At 45.6% G+C, this 22,984-nt stretch overlaps 4 protein-coding genes across 4 annotated transcripts; 3 read left to right on the forward strand and 1 right to left on the reverse strand.

Moving 5' to 3' along the window:
- Nucleotides 1-241: 241 nt before the first annotated feature.
- Nucleotides 242-1,245, forward strand: LOC147960791 (uncharacterized). Its single transcript, XM_087533553.1, has 3 exons — nt 242-420; nt 525-642; nt 1,174-1,245. Exons 1-3 carry the CDS (start codon nt 242-244, stop codon nt 1,243-1,245), a joined length of 369 nt encoding a protein of 122 aa, XP_087389679.1.
- Nucleotides 1,246-2,993: 1,748 nt separating this feature from the next.
- LOC147960792 (silicon efflux transporter LSI3-like) lies at nt 2,994-3,629 on the forward strand. Its single transcript, XM_087533188.1, has 2 exons — nt 2,994-3,122; nt 3,525-3,629. Exons 1-2 carry the CDS (start codon nt 2,994-2,996, stop codon nt 3,627-3,629), a joined length of 234 nt encoding a protein of 77 aa, XP_087389314.1.
- A 5,025-nt stretch (nt 3,630-8,654) lies between these two features.
- On the forward strand, nt 8,655-13,068 carry LOC125521713 (replication protein A 32 kDa subunit C-like). The gene is made up of 10 exons (XM_048686776.2): nt 8,655-8,878; nt 8,974-9,111; nt 9,215-9,312; nt 9,412-9,453; nt 9,551-9,628; nt 10,783-10,861; nt 10,955-11,275; nt 11,530-11,612; nt 12,596-12,664; nt 12,745-13,068. The coding sequence occupies exons 1-10, from the start codon at nt 8,771-8,773 to the stop codon at nt 12,827-12,829; spliced, it is 1,101 nt and encodes a 366-aa protein (XP_048542733.1). The 5' UTR covers nt 8,655-8,770; the 3' UTR covers nt 12,830-13,068.
- A 2,314-nt stretch (nt 13,069-15,382) lies between these two features.
- Nucleotides 15,383-18,136, reverse strand: LOC125525422 (putative receptor-like serine/threonine-protein kinase At5g57670). Its single transcript, XM_048690441.2, has 5 exons — nt 17,197-18,136; nt 16,926-17,089; nt 16,626-16,841; nt 16,343-16,504; nt 15,383-16,249 (listed from the first exon to the last, which is right to left on the reverse strand). The coding sequence occupies exons 1-5, from the start codon at nt 17,882-17,884 to the stop codon at nt 16,076-16,078; spliced, it is 1,404 nt and encodes a 467-aa protein (XP_048546398.1). The 5' UTR covers nt 17,885-18,136; the 3' UTR covers nt 15,383-16,075.
- Between the last annotated feature and the right edge of the window lie 4,848 nt (nt 18,137-22,984).

Raw genomic sequence — 22,984 nt, forward strand, 5'->3', positions numbered from 1 at the left:
CCTCTCCCCCACCCCTCGCGCCACGCCCTCCTTCCCTCGCGCTGGCACCGGCGGTGCCCTCCTTCCTTTCTATCACCGGCGGTGCCCTCCTTCCTTTCTGTCACCGGCGGCGCCCTCCTTCCCTCGCGCTGCACCCGAACCTCGCTCCCGCTCCCAGCTCTTCTTCCTCCTCCGCTGCAGCTAGGGTTTCGTCTCCCCGATCCCCAATCCCCGAAGCTCGGATCCAACAGCAGCATCAGCGATGGCGGCCGCGGGAGATCCTCTCCAAGGTCAAGCATGTCCAGGCCAAGCCTGTCGGTCGCCCTCGCGGGTGACTGCCTCCGCGGTGACGATGGCGGCCTCGTCGTCCCCAGAGGCCACGACGCCCCTCAAGGCCGACCTCCGCCACGTGAGTGATCCGTCGATCTCGTCCCTCCAACAGTTCGGTTCTCGCCGCTTCGATTTCTTTCGATTCCACAAGATATTGTGTACCACTTTAGTACATGCGTGCGTGTGAGCTGACTCTTCTTCTGCGTGGTTCGTAGGTGTTCCGGATGCACGCACGAGTTCGACCTGCACAAGCCACCGGTGCTGCAGGAGGTGGCGGATTTCTTCAGTGGCCACGGAATCGAGGACTTCACCTTCAGCAGGGGCAGGATGAAGGTGACCCATCTGAGTTACCTTAAGCCTGTGTATCATCTATATGAAATAATATGTCTATTAGTCACCAATAATAGGTCTATTAGTCACCAATCAAGGTGACTAATGTGCCACTGCTGACACACCACACATTCCAGTAAAATTGCACACAGATTTATCACCATAAAGGTATCCATCTCTGTGTCGACTAACATTCTTATTGGCACTGTGTTGCAACTTTTTTCATATTGGCAAGCAGTAGCATTAGAAGGTCATCTTCATGACACGGTATTGTTGTTTGCTGAGTGAGTATTTGTGGACGGAGTACACTAATTTTTTTCCGGAACTGTTAGTCAGTAGCTTAGCATCACTGTAGAATATGTTAAGTAACAGTGAGTGAACAAATGCATTGCAGAGATAGCTCGTAGTCGAGACCTATCCTTCCTTTAATTATTTTTTGGGAATACGCACGAGTGTGCGTATCATGCATTAGAGAAGGAGCCTTCCTTTAATTCTTGAACACTAACATCTTACTCTATTCTATCTGTTATGCAGGTACGGCTCATGCAATGTTCACTTGCTTCGCCGTCAGTTGTCAAGGGTTGCTCATATCTGACAGCCCCGTAAATATTGTTAACGCCCATGTGGGCGCTCTCTTGTCTGGGATCTCTATGTGGAACTGATTTAAACACTGGTGTGTGATATGACTAGTTATTCCGAATCGGAGTGTGATATTGATATTATGAGTCAGTAATAATATATGGGCTTGAGAACATCCTTTTGTTGCTGCATTTGAATTTTTTTTCCTTCTGCATCTGCTTGTCTAGCCTGGGGTATATTTTTGTGCAACGCCGGTGCGACCATGTTGTCTCAGTTCCTTGTGGTATGCCATGTTTGCTGAGCTATCATTCGGCGTCATGTTAAGGGTTGTTGACAACTTATGCTTCCATAAGCTGAGGCACGCTTGCTGGATATCTGGTTTCTTTTTTGTCATACCAATGTGGCTTTATGAGCCAATAAGGTGCACTTGGTTACAGCTTGTGCTGCTGTAAGAACATGAATGTGCTTAGGTTGGATCTATTTTTTTGCGGGGTTGGATCTATTTGTTTTACCTGAGCTCGGGCAGTGGGCATACTTGTGCGATGATGGTCATGTGTATATGCGAAATAATAGGTCTATTAGTTACATTTATGGTGACCCATCTGTATGAAATAATAGGTCTATTAGTCACCAATACTTGAGTTAAGCTAACTCTTTACCTGCTATGCTATAGTAGGCCTTGTTCATATTTATTAGTGAAGTTTGCTTGTCCACAGTGATCCATATACATGCCATTTGTGTTTAACGTTCTCTGAAATGAAATAATAAGATTCACACTCCATGGACCAGGACGACCACCGGGACCTCCACGGCGATGATGAAGCCTGCACATGGTCGAGCTTGATGGAACAACAGTGCCTCGGTGTGGTGCAGTTGGGCCACTCCAGTGCATCGGGAACTCTACATGCTGCTGTCCTTTGTCTCATCATCTTAACTACTACAGTAGTAGGAGTATTTTATATGATGTTCATTTCTTGGCCACCCAGCATGTTTGCTAATCATCCATCTGCCTCATGTTATATGATCCCTACCTAGTAACTTCATTGTATGCAGACTTGTGGTGTTGGTTCAGTTTAGTCAAATTAATATATATACTGCTATGCTACTACTACTACTGTTGTTGTCTGCATTTAATCCTGATTAGTAGCTTCATCAATAAGTGGCAAACAAAACAATGTTGATTTTCATCTTATCTCCATGACAACCAATGGAGTTGAATTGCAGCATGCATGTCAAAGTTGGGTTCAATTCTTGGGCAATATATGGTAGTTTCCACTCTTCATGCCCAAGATTAGTATGCTGCAGCTCTCCCTCCTCACTCCGTACATCCAGGTACTAGTTACCCAACGAGCAGCCCTGCACCTCGCTGGATCTCGCCCAAACCCCGCTCATCTTGCTGCTTGTGGCAGGGAATACTCTCTGTTGAGTATTTTGAGGAATGAATATCTGTTAAGTATGGAGTTAGGATTATCTAATAATTTTTTTGCTATATATATATATATAACTGAGATTGCTAGCATCATTTACACAAGATACACCCTTTGAATTGAATTGATTGGTTCAGTTTCGTATATTCTTCACCCAGCCTTCTATCATGCTTGTAACTAGTGCTCTGCTCATGTTGTTAGACAGGATTTTCACTTCCTGCCATGCCAGCCTTCTATCATGCTTACAAGATTTTTCTTTGCACGGCAGTAGCACCAGTACCTTGCTACTGTTGGGAACGGAAGGGAGCTGTTCCATGCACTGAATCTGGGGAGAAAATCACCTTCGGCATGTACACCATCACCTTGGGCATGCTTGTGGCGCTGCTGCTCGGCCTCAACATGTCCTGGAGTGCCATTAGCGTCGCCCTCACGCTCATCTTCCTCGACTTCAAGGACGCTCGCCCCTGCCTCGAGAAGGTAATTGTCTGTCCATCCGTCTGTAGTTAAATAAGTTGTGCCCCATTGATGTCCTACTACTGTTAATTGTTACTACCATGGTGCTGATGCTGTTCAGAATATGATATGTGCCTTAATTCTAAGTTCTGATCTCTCTTAAGAGACACTTCTAGCTTTTCTGACTCAAAGTTGTTAACTTGGTACTGCATGAGTTTTACTACTGCTAACACAGAGAGTATTTACTACTGCCAACACAGAGATTTTGTATGCATGCTACCTGATGAGTGCTTTCTTTGTAATATTTCACCTTTATATGCATAGGTTTATTCGGTTTGAATATTGCATGACATGAAATAGATATTTACAGTGTTTTTCTCAACATGTTTTCACTGTCACTTGATATATACTTGCTTGTACTTGAAGCTGTGGGTTAATGTTGGTGGTTTTGTTCTACTTGGATGCATTGGTACCCATCATCGAGCGAACGGATGCAACAGCGGCAAGAAGCTCATGGATGTGTGCATCTAAAGCACACCATGGACACCATCCACTTCCTCATCAATGCTAACTCAATCCAGATCATCGTCGACACTATCATCCACAGGTATCTTCCTTGGTTCCCTTTATTCTCTCCTGCCTTTGTGATGTTAGTATGCGTGTGCTGACGAGTATTGTTAGATCTTGCCAGTTGAATGTATGGTCGTGATAGTAGAATGGTATTTTGTTTCAGGCGCAATGTGTTGTAGGGCAGTTTTTTGCACAACCTGCATATGTGCCATGCATATTCATATTGTGTCTCTGTTTCTTATATGAACTACTATCTCATTTTAACTAGCTCGACAACAAAAAGCATGGTACTAGCTGAATTTGTGTTATCATTCTAAATACATGTCCTTTTCTTGAATGGTCTGTTCATAATATATTTGCCCCAGTTTTTCTCATTCTTCTCTGATTCATGTAACAGGATGACAGATGAAGCCATGTTGCTGTTTTGTTTGGTCTCAGCCCTGACTATCGCCGTCGAGCGAGTCCGGCGTTTTGTTCATCTGACTATGGTTCCAGCCCTGACTATCGAAGTTTTTGTCCTGTTGAAGTTGCATAGAAATATGAGAGAGTCCAGCGAGTCCAGGAGCTTGTGAAGTAGTACTATATTACACTTGTAGAGCTTGTAAAGTATTGTATTATACATGGCCGTTTGTAATGGCACGGATAGAGCTTGTATTATGTGATCTGGTTGCTCTTGTTTAAGTATTGTGTGTGTTTTTGTCTCCGCCAATCTAAATACTGCTTGAAATATGAAGAATATGAGTCTGATAGATGGGACCCACTTACCTGACAAATGGAAACCTGTTACCAGAACCTAACAATTGGGACACATCTGACTAGTGGACCCACTTATCTGACTAGTGGACCCTTCTTTTGGGAAAAAAAAAGAAAAACTAAATTCGTTTAGACAAAAAGGCCACAACCCAACAATAAAAAAGGCTGCAATGTTGGGCTTGGCCCATGAAGCTGATCAAAAATTGATAGAAAAAATACATTAAAAAGGCCAAATTGTTGGGCTAGGCCCATGTAGAAAATCGAATTGGACCGGGCTGAATCTTGTGGCCTGGGGAGGTTGCTAGTGACCAAAACGCCACAGTAGACGTATTTTGGTCATAAACGTCTTCGACCATTCCAGAAGAAAGGTCGCTATAGTCAGTTTATGACGGCCAGCTTTTGACCTTATGTTTTTGGTCACAAAAAGGTCACAAATGGAAATTTGTGACCATTCAGTGACCAATAGTGGTGGTCACAAGTTGACATATTTCTTGTAGTGATACCTAGTTAAATATTGTTACTCGCAAGTCTCTTTAATCGTTCGTAATGCATCATCCCGTAACTAACCATTAGTCACATTGCTTGCAAGGCTTATTGTGACGTGTATTACCGAGAGGGCCCAGAGATACCTCTCCGATACTCAGAGTGACAAATCCTAATCTCGATCTATGCCAACCCAACAAACACCTTCAGAGACACCTGTAGAGCATCTTTATAATCACCTAGTTACGTTGTGATGTTTGATAGCACACAAGGTGTTCCTCCGGTATTCGGGAGTTGCATAATCTCATAGTCAAAGCAATATGTATAAGTCATGAAGAAAGCATTAGCAATAAGACTTAACGATCATTATGCTAAGCTAATGGATGGGTCTTGTCCATCACATCATTCTCCTAATGATGTGATCTCGTTCATCAAATGACAACACATGTCCATGGTTAGGAAACCTAACCATCTTTGATTAACGAGCTAGTCTAGTAGAGGCTTTCTAGGGACACTATGTTTTGTCTATGTATCCACACATGTATCAAGTTTCCGGTTAATACAATTCTAGCATGAATAATAAACATTTATCATGATATAAGGAAATATAAATAACAACTTTATTATTGCCTCTAGGGCATATTTCCTTCACGGACCGCCTCTTTGCTCTATAAATACCCCAATATTCCAGAAACCCTAGGGGAGTCGACGAAAAACAATTCTAGCTACTGCAAAGTTCCGGAAACACCAGATCCAATCTAGACACCATCACGGAGGGGTTCATCAGGTCCATTGGTGCCTCTCTGATGATGCGTGAGTAGTCTTTTGTAGACCTCCGGGTCTGTAGTTAGTAGCTAGATGGCTTCCTCACTCTCGTTTGATTCTCAATACAATGGTCTCTTGGAGATCCGTATGATGTAATTCTTTCGCGGTGTGTTTGGTGGGATCCGATGAACTTTTATTTTATGCTCAGATCTATCTCTTTTTATCCATGGAAGTTATTTGAGTCTTCTTTGATCTCTTATATGCATGATTGATTATAGCTCGTATTTTGTATCCAATATTTGGGTTTTGTTTGGCCAACGTGATCTATTTATCTTGCAATGGGAAGAGGTGCTTTGTGATGGGTTCAGTCTTACGGTGCTTGATGCCAGTGACAGAAGGGGAACCGGCACGTATGTATCGTTGCTATTAAGGATAACAAAATGTGGTCTATTTGTACATAAATAGATATTGTCTACATCATGTGATAGTTCTTATTGCATTAATCTGTTTCTCCACGAACTTAATACACTAGATGCATGCTGGATAGCGGTCGATGTGTGGAGTAATAGTAGTAGATGCAGGCAGGAGTCGGTCTACCAATCTTGGACGTGATGCCTATATAATGATCATTGTTGGGATATCGTCATGATTATTTGAAGTTCTATCAATTTCCCAATAGTAATTAGTTTACCCACCGTTTGCTATTTTTCTCGAGAGAAGCCACTAGTGAAACCTACGACCCTCGGGTCTCTTCTTTATTATATTTGCCTTTGCGATCTATTTTTCTTTACTTTTATTTTCAGATCTATTAAACCAAAAATACCTTGCTGCACTTTATTTTATTTGGTGTTTGATCTATCAACTTATTACAACTCTCTCACATCCGTTTGCCAATTTCTGGTGCTGTTACCCGAAAGGGATTAACAACCCCTTTAATACGCCGGCTTGCGAGTATTTGTTATTTGTGTGCAGGTGTTGTTTACGTGGTGTTGCTTGGTTCTCCTACTGGTTCAATAACCTTGGTCTCATCACTGAGGGAAATACCTACCGTTGTTGTGTTGCATCATCCCTTCCTCTTTGGGCAAATACCGACGTTGTTCTAGAAGACATCAATCGCACGCATTAGGGTGCGGCGGAGGTCGACCGCGAGTTGAGCACCGTGGTGGTGGATCTCCATCAGCCGCGCGCGGTCTGTGGCCTGTACCACCGATACCGGAGCCCTATCGGGGTTGAGATGCCACCCGTGTGGTAGATTGACGTCGAACCATGACATTGGCACGCCATGGTCCCAGAAAATAGTGGATTCATGTCCTCATGCCTTACTTGAGCCTTTATGTCACCAAGATCATTGTTACGCTTCTCATGCTCTTGCTCAAAGTCATGACCATCATCATACATCGGTGAACCACCCTCAAACTCATATTGGGGATCCACATTGACATAATCAACTTGTTTGTTCACATGTTGAATATCTTTCATCTCGAATTCATTTGGTTAGCTAACATGAGGTCAGCTTATTGCATTGGCGACTTGCACTTCAACTGTTTGGTCAACATGTGGGCGCACACGTCTAACTGGGCTCATATCATCTAACAGGGTTTGGTCAAGTCAACATCAAAGAGAGGTTGACCTTACTGGGAAACACTTCGAGTGATTTGACTTTCAAGGACGCAACAACCTCCTTATATGCACCCATTCCAAATTTGATTTGATAGGCATCATCGTCTTGATCCGACACTCGTCTCCCGTTCCAACATCATATCTTCCTACTAGTTGAGCTTGGTCACTTGGATCCATCCAATCTAATATATTCTATGTTTCTTCCACAACCTTATCGTAACTAGGACTCGTAACAAATCTCAACACTTCCTCACCCCTATCAGCAAGCTCGACATTCATAAATGCCTCCTTGTCAACATAATGAACATTCACAATCCTCTCCATCTAAAAAACAATGGAGCAATGACAAATGTACCATATGGCATCAAAATAAAGTTAGAATAATTTCTAATCCTAAGATTAACCCGAACGCAACCCTAAGCCCATCCACATCATAAATCACCACTATTTGACCAACCCTAAGCCCATATTCATTACTAAACATCACAAACTTCATATTATTTGAGGGAGAACCTTCATAACTAGGGTTAGGAGCACATCCATTCAAATACACAAACCCAACCAATCAAAACTTGAGAGATGAAGGAGGATACCTCAAGGGAAGGAAAAAAACACCGGATCCATGAACAAATGCCACCGATCTGGAAGGATTTAAAGGAGGATTGAGTGAAGGAGATAATGGGGAAGAGGGCTTGAACTCGGGATGGCCAGTGAGAAGGAGGAAGGAGAGGGGGGTGAGTGGTCAGTGGGGGCCTCACCAAGACCCCGCGACCACTTACCTATTCAGGCAAAAACGCCACGGTCCTTGGCGTGTGTGAAACGCCCGATGGTTTGGCGTTTCTAGCCACCACGTAAGCAGACGCCTCCACATTAGCCTGAAGGTGGGCCAGGCTAGAAACGCCACGAGCCATGACATGTCTAAAAAGAATTAAATCGTGAAATAATTTCTAAGAGAGGTCATTTTTGGTACTAAAGATCTATGAGCCTATTTGGTTCCAATAAGTCACCTGACTTATAAGTCAGATGACTTAAAATCAGTGACTTATAAGTCACGCCTATTTGATTGTCATCTAACTTATAAGTCACCTGACCACACCTTTCCACCTTGTTTTTTAATGTAAAGATGACGGGACCCACGTAAAAGGGGGTGACTTGTAAATTTTAAGTTGGGGTGGAGCGACTTATGACTTATAAGTTAGGGTGACTTAAAAGTTGAGTCCGTTTGGCAAAATAAGTCATTTTTTATATTTTTCGACTTATAAGTTGGTAACTTATTTGAAATCAAACAGGGCCTATATAAGGTCATAAGAGTGATTTTGGCCTAAAATCTTGCCACGACCTCATTTCTACCGCTCCACCTCACCACGAACGGTGTTCCCAATTTTTTATTCTTCCCGCTCAAACAACCGCCTCGATCCATTTCCCGTTCCTCCTCCGAAGCCGTCCCCCAACCCACGCCGACGCGGCGCCATCGTCCATCCATGGCCGCCGCCGCGTCCTACTTCTCCGGCACGGCGCTGATGCCGTCGCAGCGCGCGGGGGCGCCCGACTACTCCGCCGCCGGTGCGGCCACCCCTTCCCCCTCCAAGGTTCGTCCCGCGACCCTCTCGTGGTACTAGCCCTTCCGCGCGCCGTCTCCGCCTCCCCCTAGCATTAACTCCGTCCATCCGCGTGTCCTACGCAGGCGCGCAACCCCCGCTACTCCGGCTGCGTCCCCGCCACCGTCCTCCACATCTCCCGCTCCCTCGCCGCCGCCGCGGCGAACCACGGCGGTGGCGGTGGCGACCCCGTCTTCTCCATCGACGGCGTCGAGACCAGCAACGTGATTCCCCTTCGCGCCCTCAGAACGTCTCCTGGGACTTCATATCTGCTTGGCTTCGCCTAATTTTGTGTTCGTCTGGAAACCCCCAAACTCGTGCGCGCAGGTTAGGGTTTTGGGGAGGGTTGTGAGCATGTCGAGCAGGGAGACCGACGTGTCGTTCACGCTCGACGACGGCACCGGGAAGATCGATCTCGTGCGGTGGTGAGTTGCGATTTCTTTTACCCTTCATGTTTCAACTTTCAACTAGATCCGGTACTGCTGATGTGGTGCGGTGTGGTTGACGATTTTCTGGTATTGTAGGATCAATGACGAGACAGATGCTCGAGAAGCGGCTTTCATCCAGTATGTGATGTGTGATACGCTCTGATATGTGTTCAATTTTAGCTTGTTGGAAGTGTTCTGATATCCTAGTATGTTTGTCCGGCTTGTGTTTATGAAGGCATGGAGTGTACGTCAGGGTTCATGTGAACATCATGGGGTTTCAAGCTCAGAAGCATGGATTTGCTCGATCTATCCGGTAAGGGAGCTGGATTCCTTTAGTGTTGCTGTGCTGTGCTGGTACTCATCTATTTGTTGTACTAGAAAAGCTTTTGGTTGCTTCAGTTTTCTTATCTGAGCCATCTGACTGTTACTGATCTGGTTTGCAAAGTATTAAAATTAAAATCTGCAGCTGGTTTGTTTTCACAGTGCGATTCACTGGAACTTAACCTTTGTTTGGTTGTTCAAAATTGTGCTCTTGTTGTCTTCATTATTTGTCCACCTCCACACCAAGTTTTGTTTTGTTCTAAGATATTGACTGTTTCAAAGTTTATCTGTGGATGATATACTTAAATGCAGTTCTTGCAGAGGTTTTGTGACTATAGCATTTGAATGGAACAATGTCTTGTTTGTAATGTATTTATGGTTATTGTGAGTGCTGTGCCAATTAAACATCCTTTGAGGGGAAATGTGTGAGATACCGAGGATAAAGGTTTACATCCTGTGCTTTACTTGTCTATGTATTAGTGCACATGTTGCTCTCTTTTAAAATCTTGATTGAAGATTTTCAATTCTCAGAATAGTTATCTCTGTGTCAGTTTGTTCTAACTAGGTCTCTTGTACATAACTTCATGGATGACTTTGTTTGAAAGTATCATTGTTAAGTTACCGTTGTTTGTGGAAGATAACACTAATTTTACCTTTGGTTCTCTATTTCGTAATTTCAGCTGTGCTTTGGCTAACATGTCCATGGAAAGTGAATCTCAATACTAAGGTTCACCAGTCATGTTATGTTATGGTTACTGAATGATGCATACTGTCAGTAATGTTGTTCTGATTATGTATCCAGTGGTTCTTGTGCGTCTTCTCCCTCTGAGATATTCCTTTTATAAAATCTGAAGTGTACTGCAATCTGAACTACTGGACATATCACACAAGCTGGAAACTGAACTAGTCGATACTTGATACCTGCTTTGCTGTCTGTCCTATATTTCCACTTTCCATGGTTAAAACCCCATGAAGTAACTGTTCTGTGGACAGCTCATGATTGTAATTTTTGTTTATGAATATCTGAGGAAATTATATCTTGTTAATTTTCTGTTCTGGGAGATCTTATGTTTCCACCGGTTATTGTTTACTAACACTTCTTACTTTATTCTAACTCTAATTCTATTAACCTTCTTATATTTCCAGCCCAGTTACCAATTTCAATGAAGTGGTGCTGCATTTCATCGAATGCATGCACGTGCACATGGAAAATACTCAGACGAAGGTACAGAAAGCAAATATTATATTTCAGTCAGTGTTCTAGTATTAATTTGGTATGAGAGACACCATTAATGATCATTCTGTTTCCGTTTTAAAGATGCAAGGGCAACTCCCTCCAGCAGTTCAAACAAACGCTTATACTCATGTGCCTTATTCTGGTGGAATGAGAGAACAGCAAGTCCATTTTACTCCTCAAGTAAACCAACGGCAACTCCCACCTGCAGTTCGAACAAATGCGTCTACTTATGGGCCTTTTACTGGTGGTGCGAGAGAACATCAAGTTCATTTTACTCCTCAAGTAAATCATGGACAATTTCCTCCTCCCAGAGTTCAAACTAATACATCTACTCATGGTCCTTTCTCCGGCGGAGTGAGAGACCATCAAGTTCAGCTTGCTCCTCGACCTCAAATAAACCAAGTACGGAATTTTATGACAATTCAGTTTCATGAATTCCTTGGTAATGGGAAAGCGTACTTGTCTATACTTTTGTTGGTATATTTGATATTAATTTTATTATCGTGAGCTGCCGATTATATACTTGAGATAGCCAATTATCTGGTCTCTTCTGTAGCCTCTTTCTTTAGCGCCTTCTGTTTTATGTACCAGCTTATATCCCTAACTTGCCTTGTCTGTAAGCCTCTTAACTGACTGTGAGATATTTTCTTGCGTAGTTTGCAGCTTACTCAGGCACTGGTGGACAACAGTATGATCTGCAAAGAATGGTTTTGGAAGTTCTGCAAGCACCTGATATCCTGTAAGTTTAGTTTCTCTGCCAGAAGTGGTAAAAGGTTGCATATCATTATGGAACTCTTAGCTTCTGTTGTAATGGTTTGCTTAGTTAGGTGTACGTATGTTCACATTTTCCAAATTCTAATCCTGACCAAAGGTTATAAGCTGGTTCCAGCCTTTCCTTTGTCACATTGTCAGTTTATTTTGTATATTTGTAGGTCTGGTGTCTAGAATTGACCTTTTCATGGTAACGGGGAATGATCAGAAAGAGTAAAAAGGCTTGTTATATTTTTTCCATTGCCTTTTAAGTCCAAGTTGTGCTGCTTCTGCTTGAGTAAAGAAAACTTGATTGGTCTGTTAAAGCGGTGCCAAGTTGTGCTACAGTAGACTAACGGTATTGATAACACAAATATATCATGGAATGGTTCAAAACTCCTAATCATGCATAGAAAAACAAGAGTGCTTACTACTCCTAGTTTTCTGTACAAGCGAATCATTTTTTTTAACGTTCATTATTACTATGTACTCCCTCCGTCCCAAAATAAGTGTCTCAACTTTGTACTAGCTCTAGTACAAATTTATACTAAGCTCAAGACACTTATTTTGGGACGGAGGGAGTATTGCGCTCCTTAAAGAAAATTGTAGCCAGGTTATCGAGACGCACAATGGGTCTACCGATTGCATGATCCCTTTGTTTGAAGTGTTTCAATAAATAATTCAAGTGACAGGTTGAGCTGTGGCTGGATACTTCAGTGGTTTTGTTGTTTGAGGCATTCTGACACTTAATGGATCCCCGTGTAACTTTTCATGGCAATGAGTTCCACTTACACATTGCAGCATTGGGCATCCTTACCGCAATGTAGTATGCATCTGATGTCTTGCCTAAAAATCAGGAGCTCTTTTCTAATAATAGACCTGAAGCTGCCTCAACAACCAGGCTGATCCAGATCAGTATTGAATTGAAGAAAGTTTATTTAGGAGATATGTACTGACTGTTGCTTCCCGCAGACCCCTTGAAAATGGCGTACATGTTGATGAAGTGGCTAGAAGAACTGGAGCGCCAAAAACAAACATCATGTACTACCTCTAACTTTTTGTTTTTTCCAATTGCTGCTTGCATGATCTGAGTTTGACCTGTTTACAATTTTGCTGTACAGGGAGGTTATCAACTTACTTGCTGATACAGGGTTCGTCTGTTGGACCATTGATGACTATCATGTCAAGTCTGTGTGTAATGGTTGACCAACACAGTAATCTTCAGAACTAATCTAGTGAATGTGAGATCAGTTTGGCTATAGTTACTACTAATGATCTACGTGGAACACGATGTAAGTGCACTGTTGCAAACGTTCAGTGGTTTGACTCAGTCTTCCATTTGACAGTCGAGTAGGTGATACCAGTACCACCCCTTATATTGCTAAATACTCACGTTAGTACGTTGCTGTTTTACTGGGATATACTATGCAGTATGTTCATGCTTGTGTGCTTGCGTTATGTTACGTTACAACACTTTTCTAGTTTTTCCTGCTTATGTGACTGATCTTATCCTTCTGTTTACCTCTTCTTTAGCCTCTGCTGTTTCCAACTGATTTTATCCTTCTGTTTACCTCTTCTTTAGCCTCTGCTGTTTCCATGAGCATAGATTATATATGAGTACACTTCTGTTCGATCCCATAAACTTTTGCCTGGTAGTTTGCAGTTGAACTTGCTCCTCAAATGTACTATTCTGTCTTGTCCGATTCATTGCACCATGGAGATAAGAAACAACAGGGACTAAAAATAGGGGTTCGGTCTGACAATTAACACGCCAATTTGTCAGGTCAACCACTATTGGTTTTACTGGTTAGGGTCCTGAGTTCGATGCATTGTCTTCTAGTTTAGCTTATCGTTTCTTTTAGGTTGTCTTCCCAAAAGAAGTCTTATCTGCTTTGACCAATAATTGTGTACAAGAGCTCCTTCAGTTTGCCTACCCGATGTGCATTTCTCAGATGGTGTCTGCTGATCGTAGGCGTACACGTGCTATCCAAAAGCTAGTGTGTCAATAATTCTTAATCCTCCTATCCAACTAACACCAGTTTGCTAGTGCATGGATTAGTGTCCGAACCCTCTACGTGTTATCTTAACCCATCTGTAGTATACTTTTTCTGGAGGTCACCTATAATATTTCTTCATAGATTGAATATAGAGTATAGATGGAACAAGTCAATTACCTGGGTTAGGTATTCTGTGCTTCATGCTCTGCTATGTTTTGATGTTTGTTGGGTCCATAAGGTCTTGTTCTCCTGTCATTTCTTTCCTGTTTTATTATCAAAGGCAAATCGTTTCCTCCATTTTCTCGTCAGATGTTGATGTGCAGCTGTACATGCCTTCTTGCTCGACATGCTAAACCCCATTAAGTAGGCGAAAAATAGAACATGGCAGGTTTTAATCTTAAATTCAGTGAGTTGTATTTTATGCATTACTCTCGTTTGTCACATATTTGCTGAATTAATAAATATAGGACCAGCAACTAACTGGGCATGCTTATCTGGATTTTTGCTGATGATAGACAAAGACAATACTGGTCTATATTTTAATGGGATCCCTATTTTAATTCACGCCGGGAACATCTATAAATTCGCCTTAATGGCCTGCATTATCAACGTGTGGTCCTTGCAGTCAGTGTCTACCTTTCTGGAATCTGGCATTGTCAAACTACTTGCACTTCAGGAGAATGGAACGATACATCAAAAATAAAGAGTTGCGCATTTGATCATCTGTTAGCTCATTTCATTATGAGATGTCGGCACGCAAAATTAGGTAAATGAAAAGTATTTTCCTTGGCACGAAACGCTAAATTGCCCAGCAATTTCATCTACATTTACGCAAAGCATATGTCGCATTCTTTCGTTCTCGTCAGGCATTTTTGCTGGTGGCCTGTCCGCAGCCATCAACCATCGTCAGTTCTTGTCACGCATTTAGTTGGTGCGGCCGTGAACATCGATCATACGCTTTGCATGATGTGATGATTCCCGCAAACTAATCTTTCTTCTTCGTAAGATCGTGTCAAGAAAGAGATGGGCGGATTGATCGTGTCAATGCAGTGTTTGCCAGTGAACGTTTTTCGTGTTTCTGGTGATTAATTAGATTAGAAGAAAAACGGTTGCTGTTTTCTCGCGCCGTGCGTCTCCAGATCGCTACCTGCGCGCACGGGCCAGCCTTACGTTAGCCCACTGCCCAGTGCCCACGGTAGGTTTGACTCTGCTCTACTGAACACGCGCCCGCTGAATCCTTCCCGGAGAGAAGCGAGCAGGTGTGTAGTCAGATTAGGTCGGACTCCGCACGCCTGGATCAGGATTGGCCATGTAGCTGCTCGTCCTTGCTATGATTGGCCTTGGGTCACCTAATCAAAGGCCAATGAGAGGTGGGGTTTTGGCGACATTTTTTTGTGTGTGTTCCCCTTGAGATTCTTTTCGTGAGCAAATCCCTCCCTCGGTCAGTGGCAACAGGTGTAGAAAGAAACCATAGTATTCTGTCAGACGAGAGTTCAGAGCTCAGTCCAGAATGGTTCTGGCGGAGCACCAAAGCCAAGCACCGCACCGACCGAAAGGTGCCGTCCGGTTTGGGTGGACGCCACTACTATTCCTGAATAAACCCTACTATTATACCACCTGGCCAGTATTTAGGAGTGAGGAGCACGCACGCACGCACCAATGATCCGGTGACAGTGCGTGCAGCTACAGGCCAACGCGACTGTATCCCACTTTAGTACTCCCCTTTTCAGCACAGGTTGCTTTCAGTTTTTAATAAAAGAAAGAGAAGGAAGAGGTTGCTTGTCAACCAACCTCGCGTCGATACATGTTACTGATAAGCAAGTTGTCGCAGAAGACGAACACCTTGCATGGGAAGCTGCCCGAGGAGAGAAGAGAACACCTGCTGCACTTGCCCACACTCACGGCCACATGATCGACCGGTCCCTGTTCCCCTCGCCTTTTATGAGGAGCATGCCGCTCCATTCCGGGGTCCGTCCAAGAGGTGTGCAAGGAGCCAGGGCAGGGGCACAGCTCAACCTGTCCCGAACCGCCATGCCACGGCGCTGCACCACGTGTCGTGGCCACGAATGCGCTACCAGAGTAGAGTATACTGAAAGCGGCACGCACACCTGGCAACAACGAACCAACTGCATGCGTCCATACAACTGGAATCCAAGTACCCAACCCAACCCAACCGGAGCAGCCAGGTACCACTCTTGGTAGGGCAGGCAGGTCGGTCGGTCGGTCTCTTTCCCTGAACCGTGCCCGACAAAACCCTCGGTCTGCTTTGCATTACGCATTGCACGCGAGCACCACCATCTTTTCCGTCCGTGTCGTGGTCAGCATACGGGGGTGGTTTTTACTTGCCTCTCACAGATAACCTTTGTATTCACAACCTCGACAACGAACGGGGCAGGTGGGAAGGAGCAAAATTCTCAGCAAGCATCCCGGTCGCCTCACGCAATCTTAGCCCGGGCTAAGCGCTCGAGGCCGAGGACGTTGACAAAGGGGACGGCGTGCCGGATTCCTCCTCGTCGTCGTCGAGGTCGTCGAAGCCCCACATTTCCTCCCCCTCGTCGTCCCCGGCCGCCGGCTCCGGCATCGCCCACCGCTCCTCCGTGATCTCCGCGCCCTCCAGCAGGTCCAGGACCTGTTCGTTGCAATGCATGCCGCCACGATCAGATTGTTCGTCGCATACATTTTCAACTTGTCAACGTTGCTTTTACCCGCAAATTAAGCTTACCTCTGTCATGGACGGCCTCCACGTCGCCGACGCGCGGACGCACAGCGACGCCACGAACGCCAGCCGCCGGGCCTGCTCGGCGTCGTAGCCGCCATTGCCGCCGGCGAGGATCCTCGGGTCCAGCAGCGCCTCCGTCTTGCCCTCGCTCAGCAGGGGCCTCGCCTGCACTCGCATTGTTTGGACAAGATTAATTAATTAATTAACGAACGTGCGCTGCCGTGGAACGGAGGCTGGTACAACGGCCCAGGGCCAAAAATGTTTGGTTGGTCGGTTCGGCGCCCACCCAGCCGAGGAGGCTCCTGTGGGTGCCGTCCACCGGCTTGCGGCCGGCCATGAGCTCCAGCAGGAAGACGCCGAAGGCGAACACGTCCGTCTTCTCGTCCACGATGCCGCGCGTGTAGTACTCCGGCGCCAGGCACCCGAAGGTGCCCTCGATCGGCGCGATCGCCCGGTGCGTCCACTCCGTCGGCAGCCACTTGGCCAGCCCGAAGTCGGAGATCTGTTGTTACATGCGTCAGGGCTGCCGGAGCAGAGCGGAGGATCGATCGATCGACGATGGAGATGCGGCGGCTGAGTGACTGACCTGGGGCTGGAAGTCGTCGGTGAGCAGCACGTTGGAGGCCTTGATGTCCCGGTGGATGATCCGCCGCCGGCAGCCCTTGTGCAGGTACTCCAGCCCCCTCGCCGTGCCCACCGCCACGCCGTACCGCGCCTCCCACCCCATCGCCGGCGCCCCCTCCTCGCCGCCTGAGCATGCATTCATTCATCAATCAATCGACCCACGGTTCATTCAAGAAACATTGTTGGCATTAATGGCCGTGGTGCGTGCGGCGTCCGTTACGGGCGTGACGTACCGTGGAGGTTGGCGGAGACGGAGCCGCGGGCGGAGAAGGCGAAGACGAGGTAGAGGTCGCGGTCGACGCAGCATCCCAGGAGCGGGCACACGTTGGGGTGCCGGGCGTGGCCGACGGTGCCGAGCTCCGCCAGGAAGTCCCGCTCCCGGCGCTCGCAGGCGGACGCGCCCAGGAGCCGCTTCACCGCCACGGCCCGCCCGTCCGCCAGCTCGCCGCGGTACACCTCCGACGACCCGCCCCGGCCCACCAGGTTGGCCGCGCGGAAGCCGCCCGTGGCGCGCCGGACCTCCTCGTACGAGAAGCACTCCCACTCGGGCCTCCGCTCCGGCGGCGGCGGCGACGCTGCCTCCGTCTGCGCGCTGGCGTGCTCTACGTCGGGGGGCGCGTGGACGCGCTTGGCGCGGTGCGGCGAGAGGGAGAGCAGCAGCCTCTTGAAGCTGCCGCTGCCACGCAGGTACAGCGGCTTCATCGGTCGGCGGGCCTCTCCGGGGCAATGCGCGAACGCCGTCGTGCGGCTTCTTGGCTGAGCGGCGCGCGGGCGATCGACGAGGGCGAGCTCTGGTCTCGGGTGAAGAGGGATCGGAAGGAAGTGGAGGGAGGCGAAGTGGTGTAGGAAGTGGCTAGGGGTGCTGGGGATCGGGCATTGATGCGTCAGAGTGCTACGTAACGCCGCGCGCGTCGTGGGCATATGATCGCGACCGGGCGGGGCAGGGGGGCGTTTGGGTCCCGCTCCGGCCCGGCGCCCGTACCGTACGTGGACCGGTGGACGCGACCCTCCATGCACCGCGCCGTTGCAGGCAGCCACACGGCCACACCACCAGCAGCAGCGGTGACGCCTGAGCGTGGCTGTGGGACGAGTCTACCCAGGCCTAGGCGGGCGGGTGAAACGGAACGGGAGGGCAAGGCAGGCAGTTGCTTAGGGAGAAGGGAAGGAAGCGTTGCGTCCGCAGCAGGGGAAGGGAAGGGACTCTGCTTTCTGCTTCCTCTCTCTGTGACTCTGCCGCCGCGGTAGCTGCCGTTTCGCCACCGGCTCCAGTGCGCAAACGCACGCACGGTACGAGCCGCCAGCTCGTCTTACCGCCGCGACGTCCGCGTTGAGGCCGGCGACAAATGGGCATCCAGCCTCGGCCAAAAGATGCAGTGGAAAACGACGCGGTTGATGTTGAGCGCTTGTGCTAGCTGCATCCCTTTGTCAAAGTGCGTCCTTGGCGATCGCCCGTACGTGCTGCTGCGCCGTCGCAACCAAGAAAAGGTTGGCGCGCGTCTGCATGTCTTTTTTTCGAGTTTTAACTTCTAAGGCAGTTTTTTTAGGCAATTTTTTGGTGTGTGGCTGGACTTCGTTGCCCTGAGCCGCATGCGTGCCTGGGCCGGCCCATCTTGCTCGAGGCAGGACTGACGGTGCCTGGGCCCATGGTTTAAATGGGCCAGCGTCAACCGTTCGCTTGAAAGACTTGAATTTTTTTTGTGTGTGTGTGGTATATTTTTTGAATCATGTAGGAGAAAAGTGCACATGCCGTATTACTAAGCGGAAAAAACTATAGTGCAAATATTGAGGAACTGGCAGGTTTTGCTGCCCATATATTAAGGCGGAGAAAATGAAACAAGATGCAAACAGTTACAAGACCAAGGTAAGTGGTGGACATGTACCCCTTGCCTGAAAAAGGAAAAAAATATACAATGTAATCCGGTTCAGAACATTTACAATACAGTTTAGAACGACCTTGGGGAACCACAAAAGTCTTTGGAAAAAACTTGAAAAGAGGGACCAACAACAACTATAAAGAGGCTAATACAACATATAGGCTACTGAAACGTGCGACAGCTCACTCAAGCGGTCAAGCCAAAAGTAAAAAAAAAAAACTACAGCGGCTGATAATAACTCCAATTATAGAAAGAGGGGTTACATGGGTCAAACAACCCAAGCTAGCCATCGCCCATAAGTTAGCATCAGCTTATATCTGAACAAAATATAAATTCGGTTGACCATATCGTCGAAAAGTCTATCGTTCCTTTCTCTCCATATGCTCCACGAGATCATGGAATATTTTTTCTTCTCATGTCCTCATGCATCACGCTTAATGCCATATGGCACCAAGTGATCAGGGACGACCTCTTGCAATCCAACCTGCTGTAGTGCTTAACTCCAAAGTCAAAATTTCCTTCAAATTTATACGTGGCTAGCCAAGCCAACGCTCAGGTTATCAGGAGGTTCGCGGCCACTGACGTGTGGGTCCTCGTGCTGGTGCGTGGATTTGCCGGCGATGAGTTTCACTCAGCTGACTAGGTACGTGGGTACTCTTTTCACTTGGCAAGTGGGCCTGCTGGATGGCAGCGGACTGGCCGTAGCGGGGGTTGATGAACGGTGGGTGTGCGATTTGATTCTTAGGATCAGTTTATGTGTCTGGGCATTTTTTTTTTGAGAATTTGGGCTATGTTTCAACAGGAACTGCACCGCCTCGTCCTCTTGGTGGTTGTACTCTTCTAATTTTTCTCGTATGGAACGGGTACAACACAGTAGCTAGCCCGCCAGCAAGTAGCTATGGGCTGTCCAAGCCAATTTTTTTTATACTAATTCATATAAAACTACTCACAATTTTTAAAAATTCAAATTTATATAATTTTTAAATATAAATAATATTCAATTTTTAAAAGATGTTAAAAATATATAATATATAGCATGATTTTTAAAATTTATGTCATAAATTAATTTTAAAAACAACGTGTGGGTGCGTGCCACAGGCGGAACAGGGTTTGCCCTAAGTTGGTTGTTCGGTGGTCGTTGGTTATTCCTAGTTTGTTTGATTGTTGCAGTCCTTTTTATTCTTTTTTTAACACGGTACAATCGAAGTCGCTACATACACGAGCATATACTTACTCCTATGAACGAACACGCACACACACATCCTACTCTTATGAGCACCTCCGATAGAGTGAGCCGCATCGTAGTCGACGGGAACGTCTCTTCCCACTGAACGAACATTGCCGGAAGCCTGAAACAAATGCAGAAATAATGCGAGCACCAATGTCAAATCTAGGACTTGAACCATTGGGCTGAGGATATCACTGTCTATCTAACCATCCAACCACAGATTGGTTCGCGCAGTTCCCTCTATTCAGAGGAGAGATGTTATATGCACTTGGTTGAAAAAAAGTAAGCCCAACTCAACCATCATCACCGATGCAAGGAACTCACCATCTAAAATCGTATACATCGCATACACATTGCTTGAATGTAGCCATGCACAACGGGGCACACACTTCATCTGGTGTCATATTTATGTATGAGAGACCGTTTTATCTTTTATTTTTGCGAGGGGAGAGACCATTGTATTTGTACACGCATGCTCCTGACGATAGCAAGTTCACCATTCCCTCAAATTTTGGTTTGTAAAAATGTCAGGTACTAACCCAGACTGCAATTCTTAGCATTCAACTTACAGACCACACTACAGTGCGACATCCACATTGTGCAAACACAGCTGGAGTACATTGCATGTTGATTTCATGATTTGATCATGACTATGTGTGCGAGAAGGCGCACACCAAATCATAAGCAAGCATGTAAGTTAGGAAGAGTAATTTTCAGCCGGGATGTGGCGTATATAATGCTGCTGACGCAGCCCCGGCCCGGGAGATCTGCAATTTGACCAATGACACATGTGCGGGGTGATCAGTATTTTAGCACGATCAAAGGATAAAGGAAATTTAGACAGGACCAACTTGGGTTAAACCATCTTTATTCAACTCATATAATGTCTGATCGAACTAAACATGAATAGAAATGAACTAAAAAAGGTCAGGTGCAAAAGGAACATAGCAATTGGATGTTCCAAGGATTCAGCTCAACGACGCAGTTGGATGTTCCAAGGTGCTCTGTCGTGCAACAATTCGTCGATGATGAACGGACCCTCCCATGGCGACTTGAGTTTGTGGTCTGTCTTGTCTTGAATGAGACGTAAGACAAGGTCGCCAATGTTGAACCTCGATGGTGTCTGAAACTAATTGCCACAACCCGGTTACTAATGCCTCCTATTCCCATTGGTCGACCCATAAGACTCTTTGGCTTTTCTCATGTATCATCTATTTTTACATGTGTGACGCGTACTTGATGGACTAACCTAGTTTTGCAAAACAAGTTAAAAGAAAGTGAAACAATTGCACGATGTTATCTATTCCCGTCAAAACAAAGGGGCCTATATAATGGGGGGAGGGTGATTAATATTCACATAGGTGATGGTTGGTGAAGCACTTATTTTTCTTATTTACATGTGATGAGTTCCCCTTAAGTGACAATAGGTTTGTCATTAAATAATGTTGGGTGAAAACATTACAAAATCATGTGATGATGTGGTAAATGGCTAACATGCTACATACTACACCCTACAATGTAACTACATGTACGACTGAAGATTGATTGGACCCAGCTACGTGCAAAACAAGAAGTAAATACATTACCAACAATTGGGCCAATCCCTAGCAACCGATCGAACCAGTATACAACCATTTGATGGAATGTTTGGGTCACTTAGATAAATAGTGACAATCTGAGCCCTCTCTTATCTGCCTTCTTTTCGTCAGGGCTCTCACCCGACCAGATTTGTTTCTAAAAACATTTGCTCTTGTAACCTTTTTTAACAAAGAAGGAGACCCGAATCAGCTTTTCTTGTTCAAGGCTCCTCACCAGAAATGTCATAATAGATATAAGAGAGGTATGGCGCTTTGGTCAATTCCTCTTTGGCATGGCTAGTTCAATAGCCAAAGTTGCTCTACTAAAAGGAAGCGGGATTCAAGGATGTAATTATAGTTTTATTTTTCCCTGCCCTTCAAATTTGGCCATCTCTCATTTGTACAAACAAGATGACCTATATTCTCGATGCTAGTTATGTTGATCACTGCACAGTACTCCATGAACAGGTGACAAATGTTTTCCCGGGTGTGCCATATAAAACACATCGCTCGTTATGGGAAGACCACGTTTAGCAGGTGACCAGCTGTCCAAATCCTCTCATGAGTGACCAACCATAGATTTTTTTGCATCCAAGTGGAGCCCAAGACAACTAGATCACCTTTGTTGCGGGGTTAATGATCGAAGTGTTAAAATATGATGTGTAAACTGACTTTGTCGATAAGACATCCTTGGATTCCTACTTTCATGTCAAAACATCATTGGCCTTAGGATTTAGGTGGATCTTAGACAGAGAATTCCAGAGTTTAAGCACTTGCACAAAAACCCGGATATTTCACCAATCCTAATGTGGTTTGGTAAAACTTGAAATTGCAAGGATGGCTAGCAATGGTCACTAATTGTTTCATTGTTCTTTGAAGCAATCACACCGCCAAAGGTTCTAGTTTCGGCAATGACAAAGATAAAGAGCATGCATCCTAACTGCCCGACATAGTGACCATTACAATGTACGGTAGATGAACACGTCAAGCAAAGTTGGCTGCTAGTTTAAACCTCCACATATCAACTTTCATTGAAAAGATAAACACACCATGATACTGACGAAACAACTTCTAGTATAGATGGGCAAATCTCTAGTTTCGATGCTTGGGAGGTTGTTTTGTTTGGTATTAAAATTGGAAGGTAAACCAATCTAAGAAACAAGTTTCATGAAGTGTAGTTGATTTTCCTGTAAAGAGAGTAAAGTTGATTTTTGGTGTAGTTAACAGGAAAGCAAATAAACCAGACACGAACCCCATGTTCTAAGTTCTAGTCACAAGTTCAAAGTTCTAATCCAAAGAGTCAAATAATCCTAATTATCAACAAATTGAACTCTAACACATT

This window comes from Triticum urartu, chromosome 7A (assembly GCF_056163025.1).
Source record: "Triticum urartu cultivar PI428250 chromosome 7A, HENAU_Tu73, whole genome shotgun sequence".
Classification (NCBI taxonomy): domain Eukaryota; kingdom Viridiplantae; phylum Streptophyta; class Magnoliopsida; order Poales; family Poaceae; genus Triticum; species Triticum urartu.

Coding starts and splice junctions, on each gene's coding strand:
- LOC147960792 (XM_087533188.1), top strand. CDS start 2,994: ATGTACACCATCACCTTGGGCATGCTTGTGGCGCTGCTGCTCGGCCTC. Junction 3,123..3,524: donor CTCGCCCCTGCCTCGAGAAG/GTAATTGTCTGT, acceptor TTGTACTTGAAG/CTGTGGGTTAATGTTGGTGG.
- LOC125521713 (XM_048686776.2), top strand. CDS start 8,771: ATGGCCGCCGCCGCGTCCTACTTCTCCGGCACGGCGCTGATGCCGTCG. Junction 9,629..10,782: donor GGATTTGCTCGATCTATCCG/GTAAGGGAGCTG, acceptor TTATATTTCCAG/CCCAGTTACCAATTTCAATG. Junction 12,665..12,744: donor GCGCCAAAAACAAACATCAT/GTACTACCTCTA, acceptor TTTGCTGTACAG/GGAGGTTATCAACTTACTTG.
- LOC125525422 (XM_048690441.2), bottom strand. CDS start 17,884: ATGCCCACGACGCGCGCGGCGTTACGTAGCACTCTGACGCATCAATGC. Junction 16,505..16,625: donor ACAGGAGCCTCCTCGGCTGG/GTGGGCGCCGAA, acceptor ATGCGAGTGCAG/GCGAGGCCCCTGCTGAGCGA. Junction 16,250..16,342: donor GGAGGCCGTCCATGACAGAG/GTAAGCTTAATT, acceptor TGCAACGAACAG/GTCCTGGACCTGCTGGAGGG.
- LOC147960791 (XM_087533553.1), top strand. CDS start 242: ATGGCGGCCGCGGGAGATCCTCTCCAAGGTCAAGCATGTCCAGGCCAA. Junction 421..524: donor TCGATCTCGTCCCTCCAACA/GTTCGGTTCTCG, acceptor CGTGGTTCGTAG/GTGTTCCGGATGCACGCACG. Junction 643..1,173: donor TCAGCAGGGGCAGGATGAAG/GTGACCCATCTG, acceptor TCTGTTATGCAG/GTACGGCTCATGCAATGTTC.